The 17,146-nt window shown below is 41.6% G+C and overlaps 1 protein-coding gene across 1 annotated transcript in view; it reads left to right on the forward strand.

The window, feature by feature from the left end:
- Positions 1–1,182: 1,182 nt before the first annotated feature.
- Positions 1,183–17,146, forward strand: part of nenf (neudesin neurotrophic factor) — a 34,062-nt gene continuing 18,098 nt past the window's right edge. Inside the window, exons 1-3 of the mRNA XM_068044988.1 lie at positions 1,183–1,432; positions 5,128–5,188; positions 10,362–10,465. Of these exons, the coding sequence (XP_067901089.1) occupies positions 1,271–1,432; positions 5,128–5,188; positions 10,362–10,465 (327 nt within the window). The 5' untranslated portion in view covers positions 1,183–1,270. The remainder of the gene's footprint in view (positions 1,433–5,127; positions 5,189–10,361; positions 10,466–17,146) is intronic.

Here is a 17,146-nt window from a genome sequence, read left to right on the forward strand (position 1 = left end):
TGGTTATTATTGGCATAAAAACAAGAAATGCTGGAAATACTCAGCAGGTCTGGCAGCATCTGTGGAGAGAGAAGCAGAGTTAACGTTTCAGATCAGTGACCCTTCATCGGAACTGGCATAGGCTAGAAATGTAATAGGTTTTAAGCAAGTAAATGGGGGGGGGGCAAGAGATAACTAATAAAAGGTGTTGATAGGACAAGGTCACAGAGAATAACTGACCAGAAGGTCATGGAGCAAAGGGAAATGATATGTTAATGGTGTGGTGAAAGACAAAGCGTTAGTACAGAGAGGGTGTTAATTGACAGAAAACTGAACGGCCTGGCCCCAAGCACAAACATGAAAAAAAAACAGTGGGTAGGCACAGTAAAAACAAACTAAAATAAAATAAACACATAAAAAATAAAAAATAACGAAAAATAAAAAGGGGGGCCTGTCATGCTTTGAAATTTTTGAACTCAATGTTTGGTCCGGCAAGCTGTAGCGTGCCTAATCAGTAAATGAAGTGCTGCTCCTCGAGCTTGCGTTGATGTTCACTGGAACACTGCAGCAATCCCAGGACAGAGATCTGGGCATGAGAGCAGGGGGAGTGTTGAAATGGCCAGCAACCGGAAGCTCGGGGTTACGCTCTCGGTCTGAGCGGAGGTGTTCCGCAAAGCGGTCACCCAGTCTGCGTTTGGTCTCCATAATGTAGAGGAGACCACATTGTGAGCAGTGAATTCAGTATTCTAAATCGAAAGAAGTACAAGTAAATCACTGCTTCACCCGAAAAGAGTGTTTGGGGCCTGCTGTAGAGTCTGGTTATTATTGTAATAAAAGCAAAATACTGCGGATGCTGGAAATCTGAAACAAAAACAAGAAATGCTGGATTCACTCAGCAGGTCTGGCAGCATCTGTGAAAAGAGAAGCAGAGTTAACGTTTCGGGTCAGTGACCCTTCTTCGGAACTGACAAATATTAGAAAAGTCACAGATTATAAACAAGTGAGGTGGGGGTTGGTTATTATTGGTTGTTTTCAAATGCAGTCTGGTTATTATTGGCTGTTGGCTGATGCAGTCTGGTTATTATTGGCTGTCTGCAGTGTTCATGCAATGATAGGTGGGAATGATGATTGGTGGTAAAGGAGGCTGTTTATTGGTTAATTTGTCTGGTAAGAGGCTGGTTATTGGTTGGTTTTACTGAATGACAGCCGATGTACTCGAGCTGGAATTGTGTCTGTTTTCTGGCAACTATTTCCTGGTCTGTCAGAATTGGGCGGTTTGACGAAGGGGAATATGTCGGTTCCTGGTGTAGGGAGATGTATCCGGTTTGTTTTGATTAGTGTGCTCAGTTTAAACGTGTTGCGGGCGGAAAAAGTTAAATTGAAACATTCATCTCCGTCGACAGCTGTCCGCCTCTTTACAGACATAGAATTGGCCAAATACAACGGAGAAGAGGTGAACAAAGTGTTTGTAAAAGTGACTATTTTATGCTGTTACATTTTTCTCGCTTTGTGGTGTACATTTGTTCAGTGTTTTCATTAATATTTTGTGAGGTGCGGATGAACTGCTGTATCATTCCATTAAGTTGCGAGTGTAGTTTTCTGTGGTCTATACCCACCCTAATATTTCCCAATAATTAATTGTTCATTATCACTTAATTGTTATCTATAATAGATTATGTCTATTATGAGTTGAAAACTTTCTATTTTGCAAGTCCCTAATTGTAATACAACTTTGCTGTGAACTTTGTAATTACTTGACATTTTAAAAAATATGATTGTAACAATGCTTATGTTGGCCATCCAAGTTGTCCTGAGCAACCAGATTGTGTAAATCTTACTGGAAACATTTTGTACTCCTCCCATTTGTTTAACTGTTTACTACCACCTTCAGCTACTTCATCAATGACTTTCCCTCCATCATAAGGTCAGAAGTGGGGATGTTTGCTGATTGCGCAATGTTCAGTACCGTTTGCGACTCCCCAGATACTGAAGTAGGCCGTGTCCAGATGCAGCAAGACCTGGACAACATCCAGCTTGGGCTGATAAGTGGCAAGTAATATTCACGCCATACAAGTGTCAGGCAGTAACCATCTCAAACAAGAGAGAATCTAACCATCTCCCATGACATTCAACGGCATTACGATCGCTGAATTCCCCACTATCAACATTCTGGGGGTTACCATTGACCAGAACCTGAACTGAAGCAACCACATAAATACTATGGCTACAAGAGCAGGTCAGAGGCTTGGAATTCTGTGGCGAGTAACTCACCTCCTGACTCCCCAATGCCTGTCCACCATCTACAAAGCACAAGTCAGGAGTGTGATGGAATACTCTCCACTTGCCTAAATGGGTGCAGCTTCAACTATACTCGGGAAGCTTGACACCAGGACAAAGCAGCCGGCTTGATTAGTGCCCCATCCACAAACATTCACTCCCTCCACCACCGACGCACAGTGGCACGAGTGTGTACCATCTACAAGATGCACTGCAGCAACGCATCAATGCTCCTTTGACAGCACCTTCCAAACCCGCAACCTCTACCACCTAGAAGGACAAGGGCAGCAGAAGCATAGGAATATCACCACCTGCAAGTTCCCCTCCAAGCCGCACACCATCTCGACTTGGAACTATGTCATCGTTCCTTCACTGTTGCTGGATCAAAATCCTGGAACTCCCTTCCTAAGAGCAGTGTGGGGTGTTCTACACCCCAAAGACTACAGCAGTTCAAGAAGGCAGCTCACCACCCTCTTCTCAAGGGCAATTAGGGATGTGGAATAAATACTGGCCGAGCCAGCAACGCCCACATCCCATAAATGAATAAAACAAAAACTAATAGATCATATTGGTTACATTACCTTCATTATTTACCAATTATCTTGGGCAAAATCTTTTTTACCTAGTTTCAGTTATCATACTGTAGCAAAATATGATACAGCTGTTACGCTGCTGTGCCAAGCTTAATTCTGAATCCTTAGTCACTGGACTGTTGTGTTCTCTCAGGAATAAAACAGATATTTACACAAACACAAATTGTTGTTACGATGTGTAATAAAAAAAAACTAAGGTGTTTCATAAAGATGCAAGGAAATGCATGCAAAACCAAAGCAGGAAATAGTAGGTGATGTGACAAAACTTAATCAAAGAGGTGGCTTTTAAAGAGGGTCTGAAAGGAGGAGAGGAAGGTGGAGAGACAGGTGTTTAGGGAGAGAGTCTGAGAGTGAGGACTAGATGGCTGAAGGTGCAACTGCCCCACGTGAGGCAAAGAGGGAGTGTGAACATGAGGTCAATGTCAGAGGAACAGAATTTATGGGGTCGATTGAGAATTTTAAATCTGAAGCATTGAACAACAGGGAGCCATTGTAGATCAATGAGGATAGGGTGATTGGTAAGCAGGATAGGACATGCCCACCAGAGTTTTGGATGAGCTGATATTTAGGTGGAGGATGTGGGTCGGCCAGGATGGCATTGGAATAGTTGAGTTTCCTGGTCACTGAATCATAGATAAGGGTTACAGCAGCAGATAGGCTGAGCTTATAGCAGAAGTAGGCAATGTTATGGAAGTGGAACTCTGTAGTATGCTAAGAAAGATGCTCTTGGCTTCCACAAGTCTCAGACTCAATTTAAGAAGCCTATTCTCTGCTACGTGTTTAGCTCCTGGCCTTCATTTTCATTAATTAACTTTTGACCAAATTTTTTTGAATCTTTCCCAAATTTTTTGGAGGAATGTGTAAGTGCATTGTCGGCCAGAAGTGCTGAGTGGATGATCCATCTCTGCTTTCTCCTGAGGTCCCCAGCATCTCAGATGCCAGTTTTTCAGCCAATTCGATTCACTCCATGTCATATTAAGAAACAGCTGAGCGCACTGGATACAGCAAAGGCTCCAGTCCTCAACAACACCTGGCTGTAGTGCTGAAGACTTCTGCTCCTCGAATAACTGTGCCCTCAGCCAACTGTTCCTGTATGGTAACAACACTGACATCGATCTGATAACATGGAAAATTGTCCACACGTGTCCTAAAAGCAAGACAAATTAATCCAGCTAATTAGCGCCCCATCAGTTTATTCTCTTCCATCAGACAAGTAATGGAAGGTGTTGTCGACGGTGCTGTCAAATGGCACTTATTCAGCAATAACCTGCTCACCAATGCTCAGTTTGGGCATAGCCAGGGACAATCCGCTCCAGACTTCATGACAGCCTTGGTCCAAACATGGACCAACGAGCTGAATTCCAGAGGTGAGGTGAGAGTGACTGCCCTTCACATTAAGGCAGCATTTGACCAACTGTGCCATCAAAGATCCCTAGTAAAATTGAAGTCGATGGAAATCGGGGGGAAAACTTTCCACTGGTTAGAGTCATACCTAGCACAAAGGAAGATGGTTGTGGGTGGCCAATCATCTCAGCCCCATGATATCCTCAGGGCAGTGTCCTATTCCCAACCATCTTAAGCTGCTTCTTCAATGACCTTCCCTCAATCATAAGGTCAGAATGGGGATGTTCACTGATGATTGCATGATGTTCAGTTCCAAATGCAGCTCATCTGGGAATGAAGCAGTCTATGCCTGCATGCAGCAAGACCTGGACAACATTCAGGCTTGGGCTGATAAGTGGCGAGTAACATTCGTGCCAGGCAATGGCCATCTCCAACAAGAGAGAATCTAACCCTCTCCCCTTGATGTTCAACGGCATTCCCATAGCTGAATCCTCCACCATCAACATCCTGGGGATTATCATTGACTAGAAGCTTAACTGGACCAGTCATATAAATACTGTGGCTATTAGAGCTGATCCAAGTCTATTCTGTGGCGAGGAACTCTCCTCCTGACTCCCCAAAGCTTGTCCACTGTCTAAAATGCACAAGTTAGGAGTGTGATGGGATGCTCCCCGCTTGCCTGAATGGATGCTGCTCCAACAGCATTCAAGAAGCTCAACACCATCCGGGACACTGTGGGTGTACCTACACTACATGGACTGCAGTGGTTCAAGAAGGCAGCTCACCATCACCTTCTCCAGGGTAATTGGAGATGGCATTGCTGGCAAGGCCAGCATATATTGCCCAACATCCAGTGAATGAATTTAAAAATATGTCCAAAATCTCTCTGATAAATTTTGAATCTGCTATTAATTCATTCTTTTGCTGTTCTTAGGAAGGTCAGCCCATCTACATGGCAATTAAGGGTGTCGTGTTTGATGTCACGTCGGGAAAAGGTCAATGTTATTTTGCATATGGTGATCTCCTCTTTCTTAGTTTTGCACTTGAAGTTAAACTTTGTGTGTTGTTAAATCTGCAACTGGAACCTGATCGTAAATCTGTGATGGTAATTTTTTTTTTGTTGATCAAATTTTTGTAATTGTCCAGAGTATTATTATGGGTTCAATAAATAACACTCTTCATTCTGGCTAACATTACCTGCGACCTTTTAAATTTTGTACACTTAGTATAAATGTTCTAGAGAATGTGTAAAGTTGTCAATGCTTACGGGAGCCTCCAGAAAGCTTGTTGCCAGTGCACCTGTCCATTTAACATTTTGAGACCTTCTCTACCTGTCAACTGTTTATTTTCTACAGTGACTAAATCAGGAAGCTTTTGCTTCACTGTCTTAGTGAACTGGATAAAATTTCCCATATTTAGCTGCAGATACCATTCTCGGAGGTTTTTCCCTTCCCAGATGATGGCATTATTAGGGGCCTGTGAGGACAATACTTGAGGTTACATGTCTTCTGCAGATGTCGAGCTGCTCAATCACTACCTCACCCTAGCTTTTGGTGCCCCCGGCCATTCCCTCTGGCATGGCCCTTTACTTCCTGAAGGGTCGCAGACTAGAATGCATTTGGCTCACAACTGATTTGAGTCATTCGTTGCCAAATCAATCAATTGGAACTTTCCCTTTTCTGTTAAAACTGCGCCCTAATGGAGTGCCAGGATGACCCCAGCTTCTTTTCTCCACTATTCACTGTCTCCTTGAGCTCCTACATAGGAACAGGAGTAGGCCATTTGGCCCCTCAAGTCTGTTCCGCCCCTCAGGTCTGCTCTACCATTCAGTAAGATTGTGGCTGATCTGATTGTGGCCTTAAATCCACTTTCCTGCCTGACCCCCATAACCTTTGACTCCCTTGTAGATCGAAAATCTGTCTAACTCGACCTTGAATATATTCAATGACCCAGCCTCCACTCCTCTGGGTAAGAGAATTCCAAAGATTAATGACCCTTTGAGAGAAGAAATTCCTCCTTATCTCTGTCTTAAATGGGCGACCCCTTATTTTGAAACTGTGCCCCGTCGTTCCAGATTCCCTCACGAGGGGAAACATGCTCTCAGCATCCACCCTGTCAAGGCTCCTCAGAAACTTATACATTTCTGTCCTTCTCCACCCTTGACTCCAGTAATTGTGAGGGCTTCATGGAATTGTTTGTCAATAAAATTGAGACCATCCATTCAGCTGCTTTTGCATACCTGCCCTTTCCCTTTTCCACCAAGCCATGCTTTCCCTAAGTCTCTCCCCACCCCCCCCCCCCCCCCCCCTCCCCATGTCTAGGCCTGAAGCTGTATCTTTCTCCAGTTTCCCTTCTATCTCCCCACATACTCTTTTTGAGCTCATCTTGTCCGTGAAACCCACCTGCTGCTCTCGTGACCCTATTCCCACGAAACTGTGGAGCATCCAACGTTCCTTCCTGGCCCCCAACCTAGCTGATGTAAAGGAATCCCCCTCCTTGAACACTGCCCATCTGGCTTTCAAAACCTTCCTCAAAAACTCACCCTTTTCCCTTCTATCCTTGCAAACTACTCTCTGTGTTTGTTTTTGTTGTTTTTCTGGACAGGCCAAGCTTGATCGCCTTTCTCACCCCTTTTTGTATGATTGAAAACACTTTCCATTTTTATTCTCGATACTGACATAAGTTGAGTGGCATGTATTTTGCCACTACAATATTTCTATTATTTTTGTGGCAAAACTTCAGGTCCAGAAAGTCAATAGTATGTTTTACAAATGATTGTGATATTGCTATAATTGTGAATATGGTGGACGGAATTACTGTCTACTGTAAAAAAAAAATATATAGTTTTCCAATGCATTGGACAGGAGGGAGTTGTTTCTAATGGCAGTGTGCTGTATACAACAAACCTTTTACAAAGACATCTTGAGTAGTGATGAAATTCAAATTGTGTTCATCAGCAAAAATCATTATCCATCTCTTACACATTAATCATTTTACTAATTGCTTAAGTACCCAATTTTAAGTATTCATTTCAATATACTCCCCCCCCCCCCCCCCCCCCCCGCACCCCACCATTTCTGTTTCACTGCCTCCTTTATTATAGACCCGTAGCTGAACTCATGGGAGGAAATGTTTGCCATGAAGACATTTTTATGTATCCTCTGGGCTATGATCTGGGTTGACTTTCCTTAACTGGTCGTAGAATGAAATGGTTAGATCCTTCTTAACAATTTATTGTTTTCATATCTTTTTGTCCTTCTCTGTTGCTTGTGTCTCCTTTTTCCCTTGCACTGCCCCAAATAAATTATCCAAGCTGGAGAAAGTCCACTCTTGAGGGGAAATGCGGCAGTGTCTACACGGTGTAGTTATTTTGTAAAAGTATAACAATCTGTACTGTACTACTTTCTTATCAGTTCAAATCCTAGAGTTCACTGTCAATCAGATTTGCTTCCTATAATTGAAATGAGTGTCTTCTGTTCTCTACCAAGTCACTCAGCAAAGCATTGAGTGAGTTGCATAGATTTCCATAGTTGCTCATCTTTTGTTGGAAGTGGAAAGAGGAAAACTATACTCTAGAACTTTCTATTTCCCAGCCAATGGAGATAGGATGCAGCTGGTTCATTGGGGGCCGGATAGCATTGACATGGGTAAAGATAATGTATTATACACCGATGTCTTCCCTTTTTTAACTCTGGGGTGGCAAATCAGTTGTTGTAGTGCAAACTACTAATGAGCCAGCCAATGTTTGCACTTGCTAATGGTGTGGACTGCAGTCACAAACCAGTGTGTGCAATGTATATACTGAGCTGGTTCCATTTAGGGCTCTGGAATAAAGCAGCTTGTATAGTGCGTTCGTGCTGGACAAGCTTGAGTCAATTCCATGTGGATTGCTTGGTTGCAGTGTTACAGGTTCCTCAGCCTTTAGTACAAATATGCTAGAGAAGCTTGACATCGCTTCAAGTCTCATGAATCCAGTCTTCATAACTTAGACCAACTCCTGCCATGACCATTAGTCCTTGGATCCTTGACATCAATATTTTTACCAGTAATAACGTGGTATTCAGTATCAAGATTTTTTTTTAACTCTTCCCAATCTAAACATTCTTGACCTTGTGGGAGAAGTTTGGAGACAAGGTGCCATTCAGACGGGGGGTGCGGGGTGGTGTAGTCAGACTGTGGAGAGCACAAAGTGTATTTTTCTGTTGTGGGAATTATATATAATTACTTAAGAATTAAAACATGATTAACAGGCCATTCTACCCAACTGTGTTGGTGCTTATTCTCCCTGAGAGCAGTAGCGCTAATCCCATATCCATTTATACCTCTTTGGTCAACCCCCTGTCTAATTTATCCTTTAAAAATTCACATTGTCTCATAACCCATTGTGTTTAAAGAAGGAAGTTTCCTGCCCTAAAATATCTTGTATTTAGTTTATATCTCTGCCCTCTTGCTCTAGATTCTTCAACCACTTGAAGTAATCTGTTGCAGATTGCTCCACCATTGGCACTGTGCCTTCAGCTGCCTAGGCCGCAAGCTCTGGAATTCTTCACTAAATAAATCCGCCTCTCTACCTTTCCTCCATTTTAAGATGCTCCTTAAAGCCTACCTCTTCAATCAAGCTTTTGGTCACCTGTCCTAATGTTTCCTTATGTGGCTCAACATCAAATTTTGTTTAATATTCCTGTGAAGCATCTTGAGATGTTTTACTACATGCAAGATGCTATATAAATGCAAGTTGTTGTTTCTATCCATTTTATAATTTTAAACACCTTTACAAAAATCACGCTCTAATCTCCAGTGTCCTTATGAAAATGGGCCCAATTTTTCAAATTTGTCAAGGCAGCATTCCCCCTCTATTGCCTCAGCGTGCTTCCTATAATGTGGAGCCTAAAATTGCACACAGTACTCCAGCTCTTTGCTTATTAAAATATTTTTAATAGATTCACCATTACATCTGAACCTTCATATGGTGTACTTCAGCATTTAGTTTTTTTGATGGTCTTAACCGCTTGAAAACTGCATTTAATGTCTTTATGAACTTGAGCTTCAAAATCTCTGCTCTTCCAGATCACCTAGCTTTTCCCCCTTTCAGAAATACACTTTTCCACCAAAATACACCACCTTTCCTTTATGGAAGTCAGTGTCAATCTGCCATATCTTTTCCCATTCTGCCATATTATCAATATCCCCTTGCAGTTTCCTTTCGTGCATAGAATTTTGCAAATTCATACACCATTCTCTCCAGCTCGATATTCAAATGATTGTACGTTGTAAACAGAAGCAGCCCAGATTGCAACTCTGGGGCTATGCTACCCATTTCCAACCACTCTGCGAAACTACCTTTTAACTATTACTTTCTCTTTGCTCACTCCCAAATATTTTTAAATCCAATTTGCTGCCCCTCTTTAATTTCATACTATCTCATCTGTGTGGTGCCTTCTCAAAGGCTTTCTGAAATTCTATGGGAAAACAAAACTCAGAGAGAGAGAGAGCTTAGGGTGTGACATGAGTTACAGGCATGAACCAGAATCTGGTTTCTGTCAGATTGTTCCCAGTTAAAATGGAAAAATATACCCATGTTAAGATGGTCCCAGTTTCTACTCCTATCCTGTTCTGAACAACATATTTCTTTCTCGTGTGTCTGTTCAAGATTTATCATCTTTCTTGTTGATGGATGGCATGGTTTTCTCATGTCAGGAACAATAAGCTCCTCAGTTAACCAATTAAATGATTTAAAAAGACCTAATTGTGATTCAGTTAAAGGTTGCCAGTGTTGAGTATTTTTTCCGTTGCATGAGTGAATTTTACACCAGTTAAATAGACATCAAATTGTCACACTTGATTTTTGTAGTCTTGTTCTTATAGTTTGCCTTTGACTGCCTTAACTCTAAATATCTGAATCTGAAATACTGCTGTGACCAGTTTCCAATAAACTGAAATTTTAAGGTTTAAAGAAGGTTTTGTCAATAAATGTGTGCTAAAACTCACCAGAATACACTATTTTATATACAATATTCAAGAATAATCACCATCCATCCAGACTGCCATGGGAAAGTTACCTGGGAGGGGGCGAGCATCACATTTGTAAGGAGGGTGTACTGCTTTTAAGTTTGCTGCTGGTGAAGAGAAAAATAACATTATATGTTAAAGTCTATGTTATCTTTTTAGAATTTTATGGCAAAGGTGGCCCATACAATGCACTGGTGGGGAGAGACTCCACTCGAGCTGTAGCAAAGATGTCTTTGGAATCCGAAGATCTCACTCATGACACCGTAAGCTTTCCTTCCTGAATCTCTGAATCAGTGAAATGTTTTTCTCTTGATCCTTCACCTGTGCTCATTCTGACCATTTGTTACAATGGATGGATCCTGTTTAGATGTGTAGTATATAATATACACATATAACAGTATTGATTAAATTATGGTGTGTCCTTGTTTTAAGAGGCTATCAAGTGACTTTTTAAACTGAGTTATCCAATTAGTGGAATTATCCATATTAAATGTGGGTGTAAGTTACATTCACGTCACACAAGTGCCAGGCAATGACCAACTCCAACAAAAGAGAATCCAACAATTTCTCCTCGATATTCGGTCACATTACCATTGCTGAATCCCGCACCATCAGCATCCTGGGGGTTACCATTAACCAGAAACTGAACTGAACCAGCTATATAAGTACTGTGGCTACAAGAGCAGGTCAGAGGCTGGGAATTCTGCGGCGAGTAATTCACCTCCTGACTCCCCAATGCCTTTCCACCATCTACAAGACTCAAGTCAGGAGTGTGATGGAATACTCTCCACTTGCCTGGATGAGTGCAACTCCAACAACACTCAAGAGGCTCAACACCATTCAGGACAAAGCAGCCCGCTTGATTGGCACCCCATCCACCACCTTAAACTTTCACTCCTTCCACCACTGATGCACAGTGGCAGCAGTGTGTACCATCTACAAAATAGACTGCAGCAATTCACCTAGGCTCCTTCGACAGCACCTTCCAAACCAGAGACCTCTACCACCTAGAAGGTCAAGGGCAGCAGATGCATGGGAACACCATCACCTGCAAGTTCCCCTCCAAGCCACACACCATCTTGACTTGGAGCTATATTGCTGTTCCTTCACTGTTGTTGGGTCAAAATCTTGGAACTCCCTTCCTGACAACAACGCCCACACCCCATGAAAGAATATATATTAACAAAAATCAGAGAGCCATTTCCTCAAGTGAAATGTGATTATTCCAGTTATTTATCACTTTCACATTATTTCACCATAAGTTATACAGGGCAATATTTATTCACCCTTAAGGTTATTAAATTATATTTTTGATGTCCTATTCAATGAAACTATTAAAACATGGTATGATTTTGTAATCCATAGTTTTTTTTTAAAAAGCTGTAATATCACAAAAGAGGAATCAATAGTGTCTGAAGGCTCTAGGTTTGAAAAGTGAGGGCTGATTATGTAGATTTAAACCCATTATGATAGAGTTTATATTTACTGTTTTACTTCTACTGATGAAACTAATGTCCTGAAACATTTCAACTGTTTTGGGAAAGAAAAGGGAAATACTATGACCTATATTTTAAAAAATTATTAAATCCCTCTTCTGTAACTTGCATATTAAATTAATTTTTCTTTCACTGTCCCTCTGAAGGAGACCCTTCATTAATCCTGTATGAGGAAATGATAATCAGTCCAGAATTATATTAATTTTTTTGAGCACTCTTCAGTTCGTCAAAGCAGCAATGCTTAAGGTACTTAAGTCCTCCTACTGTGCATCAGTGAAGAGGATACCACTGAGGCTGAAATAGGAAATGAATTCATGGAGTTATAGAATGGTTAGTGCACAGAAGGCCGTTCAGCCCATCGCATCTGTGCCGGCTCTCTGCAAGAGCAGTTAAGCTAGTCCCACTCCCCTGCCCTTTTTCTGTAGCCCTGCAAATGTTTTCTCTTCAGGCGCTTATTCGATTCCCTTTTGAAGGTCATAATTGAAATTACCTCCACCGCCTTCTCAAGAAGCCCATTCCAAATTCTAACCACTCGCTGCGTGAAAAACCTTTTCCTCATGTTTTCTTTTTTTGGTTCTTTTTCCTTTCATCTTAATTCTGTGACCTCTGATTCTCGATCCTTCTGCCAATAGGAACAGCTTCCATCTGCTCTGTCCAGATGCCTCATTATTTTGATTTCCTCTATCAAATCTCCTGTCGATCCCTGCTTCTCCAATTTATCAATGTAACTGAAGTCCCTCATTCCTCAAACTGTTCTCGTAAATCTTTTTTGCACTCTCTCTAAAGCCTTCACATCCTTCTGAAGTGCGATACCCAGAATTGGACACAATACTCCAGTTGAGGCCGAATTAGTGTTTTATAAAGGTTCTTTTTTTCCTGCACCCCTTTTAGAATTGTATCCTTGAGTTTATACTACCTCTCGCATTTTGGTAGGAAGAATGAATCACTTCACACTTCTCTGCATTAAATTTCATCTGCCACTTGTCTTCCCCTTGCATCAACCTATCTATATCCTCTTGAAGTCTATTGCTATCCTCCTCACAATTTACAATACTTCCAAGTTTTGTATCATCTGCAAATTTTGAAATTGTGCCCTGCACACCCAAATCTAAGTCATTAATATATGCCGAGAAAAGTAGTGAGCCTCGTACCAACCCCTGGGAAACTCTGCTATGCACTGTCCTTCAGTCTGAAAAACAATCATTCAGCACTACTCTCTGTTTCTTGTCACTCAGCCAACTTCACATCCATACTGCCACTGTCCCTTTTATTCCATGGGCTTCAAACTCTGCTAACATGCCTATTATATGGCACTTTATCAAACACCTTTTGGAACTCCATGTAGACCACATTACCCTCATCAACTCTCTCTCTTACCACATCAAAAAATTCAAGTTAGTTGAACGCCATTGTCTTTAAGAAATCCATGCTAGCTTTCCTTAATTAATTTACACTTGTCGAAGTTCTCTGTTGAAGTCAACTGTTAATTTTGTTATGGATTATTATTTCTAAAAGCTTTCTCACCACCAAGGTTAAACTGATTGGCCTGTATTTGTGGGTTTACCCTTTTTTTCAACAAGGGAATAACATTTTCAATTCTCCAGTCCTTTGGCACCATCCCCTTGTCTAAGGAGGATTGGAAGATTATGGCCAGTACCTCTGCAATTTCCACCCTTATTTCCCTCAGCATCTTTGGATGCATCCTATCTGGTCTTGGTGACTTATCAACTTTAAGTACTACCAGCCTTTCTAATACCTCCAATTTATTATTTTATAGCCCATCCAGTATCTCAATTATCTCCTCAATTACCATGACTCCAACAACATCTTCTTTCTTGGTAAGGACAGATGCAGAGTACCTTAGCCATGCCCTCTGCCTCTATGTGTCAATCCACATTTTGGCCTCACTCCTTCTCTTACTACCCTTTTACTATTTATATGCCTATAGAAGACTTTTGGATTCCTTTTTATGTTCGCTGCAATTCTCTTTTCATGCTCTCTCTTTGCCCCTCTTATTTCCTTTTTCACTTCCCCTCTGAATTGTCTATATTCAGCCTGATTCTCATTTGTATTATCAACTTGACATCTGTGATACGTGCTTTTTTTTTCTGGTTCATCTTACTCTCTATTTCTTTCTTCAATCCAGGAGCTCTGGCTTTGTTTTGCCCTCCCTTTCGTCCTCATGGGAATGTACTTTGGCTGTATCCGAACCATCTCCTCTTTAAAGGCTGCCCATTGTTCTGTTACAGTTTTGCCTGCAAATCTTTGATTCCAATTTACCCTGGACAGGTCTGTCCTCAACCCACTGAAATTAGCCCTCCTCCAATTACTCTGGATTGTTCCTTCAACTTTTCCATAGCTGACCTAAACCTTATGATGCTATGATCACAGTTCCCTAAATGTTCCCCGACTGACACTTGATCCACTTGACCTATCTTATTCCTTAGAACCAGATCCAGGAATGGCTTCTTTCTCATGGGTTGGAAACGTACTGGTCAAATAAATTCTCCTGCACGCATTTCAGAAACTCTTCTATATCTCTGCCCTTTACAGGATTATCCTAGTCTATAATTAGGATAACATCCCTTATTATCACTAGGCTATAGTTTTTGCACCTCTCTGTAATTTCCCTGCAAATTTGCTCCTCTATATCTTTCCCACTAGTTGGTGGCCTATAGAATACACCCATTAGTATAATGGCACCTCTGTTGTTTCTTAACTCTAACCAAATAGATTCTGTACTTGGCTGCTTCAGGACATCCTCCCTCTCTCTAACACTATAATGACCTCCTTAATTAATACTACCACCACTGGAATATCTCTAGCACCCAGTTCAGCCCTTTTTTAAGCCAAGTCTCCATTATTGCCACAACATCATTTTCCCATGTGCCTATTTGTGCCTGCAACTCACCAACCTTATTACCACACTTTGTGCATTTACATATGTGCACTTAAACCTGAATTAGACCTTACTGTATTCCCTCTTAGTTTGACCCCGTGTAATAACTTACTATTTCTTACTCTAGTGCTATCTGTGTCTCCCAATCATTTGGGCACCTTGTTTCTCCTTTCTAATGCTACATCCTGGTTTCCATACTCCTGTCGAGTTAGCTTAAACCCTCTCCCACAGCACTAGCAAACTTCCCCACGAGGGCATTGGTCCCAGCCCTATTGAGGTACAGCCCATCCAGCCTGTATAGGACCCACCTTCCTCAGAACCAGCCCCAATATCCCAGGAATCTAAAGCTCTCTCCAGCCACGCATTCATCTGCTTTGTCCTCCTATTTCTATACTCACTCGCATGTGACACTGGGAGTAATTCAGAGACTTTTGAAGTCCTAGTCTCTTTCCCAGTTCCCTTAAATCTCCTGCAGGTCCTCATCTCTCTTTCTATCTATGTTGTTGGTACTGATATGAGCCACAACCTCAGGCTGTTCACTTCCCCATTCCCACCCCTTTTTTTTAACCCCCACCTCAGATGTTCCTTAGCCACTCAGTGATAGCCTTGACCCTGGCACAAGAGAGGCAGCATATCTTCCTGGAATCATGTCTGCGGCCGCTGAAACACCTGGCTGTTGCCCTCACTGTAGAATCCCCTATCACTATTGCTTTCCCAAACTTCCGCCTCCACCCCCTACACCCCTCATGCACAGCTGAGCCACCTGTGGTGTTGTGAACTTGGCTGTAGCTGCACTTTCTAGATGAACCATCACTCTCGCCAGTATTCAGAACTGAATGCCAGTTGGAGAGTGACATACACTCTGGGGAGTCCTGCACTACCTGCCTGTTCCTCCTTGACTGCCTGGCAATCCCCCATTCCCTCTCTGACTTCACACCCTTAAGCAGTGGGATAACCACGTCCAGAAACATGTCTACGAAATTCTGAGTCTTGCGGTGCACCACAGAGACTGCAGCTGTTGCTCAGACATCGAAACCCAGAGTTTGAGCTCCTCCAGCTGATGATGATTCCTGCGCACGTGTTTGTCCAGGACACGAGAAGCATCCTGGAGTTCCACATGGCACAGATGCGCATTTCACAGGACTGAGGTGCCCTGCCATGCTTCTATTTATTAAGTTAAGAGAAATAAACTTAAGGCTTAAGTAAATACTCACAAGCCACTCACCAATCACCTGCTTCCCTTGTGCTGACGCCACTTTAAGTTAACCTACCTAAAAAATATAAATTTTTACCTAACGGTTATTATCTATATGTCTCAGATTTTAATTCAATGAAAGATTAGGAGCCCTTTAATGTTATTACCCCACTTTATTTAATTTTAACTTTATCCTCTTAGATTTGATTAATTTATCACTGATCCTAATTATATGATAAATTATCCAATAAACAATGTGTAAAATACAAGTTAAATTTTATGTATTTTGGCGAATTGGCTTCCTTTTGATTTTTATATTAATGATCTAGCTTACTGTATATGTTAATTAAATATTTATCTTTACACTTACCCCTGCATGCCGCCTTGTGCTGTGATGTCAGTCACTGCACTTCCATTCACAGGCTGTCTGTGTGTGTGTGTGTGTGTGTGTGTGAGAGAGAGAGACCGCCGCTCTGTTCCCGGCCTCGCTGTTTATAACGTCCCCGGTGCGGGCCTCACTTTTTTAATTATTGAAGATTATCTGGTGTTACTGTGTGAAACTAAATCTGAATTTTTTTCTTTCAATCTTATAACAAAATCCACTGAAGGATTAATTTATGTTGGGGTGACTGTCGGGTACCAACAATTACAATAATCTGCAGGAGTTTAGCACCAGCTTGGTTTACGAGTGCAGGTTTTTTTTTGATCTTCCTGCAGATGACCCTTGATCATGAAGATCCCAACAAGTGTGAGGTTTAGAGATATTATAACCAGACCCACTGGGTTATGGTGGTAGAATTTGACTTTATATTCAATTATGTATGATCTTGAGAGTTTTTATGAATCAGTGCTTTGGTGATTGGATTCTGTCCATTGACAGTTTGGCTAGTAGTTTATTGGTGTGAATAATTTATTATTGCATAGGATTCCCAGATTTTTGGGGCTATCAGGCTATCATTCTGCAATTCCCATTTTCCTGTTATAAATGCAAATTAGTGAGCTCAGTTGTAATCACACGAAATGCTTTATATGCAGTCCATATTGAATGGTGCACAATTGTGAACCCGTTTTCAATTGGAAACTAATGATTTGTCAAATAGTAACTGCCAACAATAAGTGTAGACCAGAATCCACTGATGAATATGTCCCCAACTAGAATTTCACCCTTGCCAATTTTCCCCACTGTCCCCCAAACTGGTTTCTCAATGGTAATTGTGTAGGAATGAATGCATGGTTTTCCAAATCTTAATTCTGTCAATTGAGATTGAAAAAAAGCGGGAGCAGAGATAGAAATCAAAGTGTGATGCCGCAGGAAAGTAGGTAAGTGGTTGGTATTTCTCTTTTCCTCTCTCTA

The sequence above is a fragment of the Heterodontus francisci genome, chromosome 13 (genome assembly GCF_036365525.1).
Source record: "Heterodontus francisci isolate sHetFra1 chromosome 13, sHetFra1.hap1, whole genome shotgun sequence".
NCBI classification, from domain to species: domain Eukaryota; kingdom Metazoa; phylum Chordata; class Chondrichthyes; order Heterodontiformes; family Heterodontidae; genus Heterodontus; species Heterodontus francisci.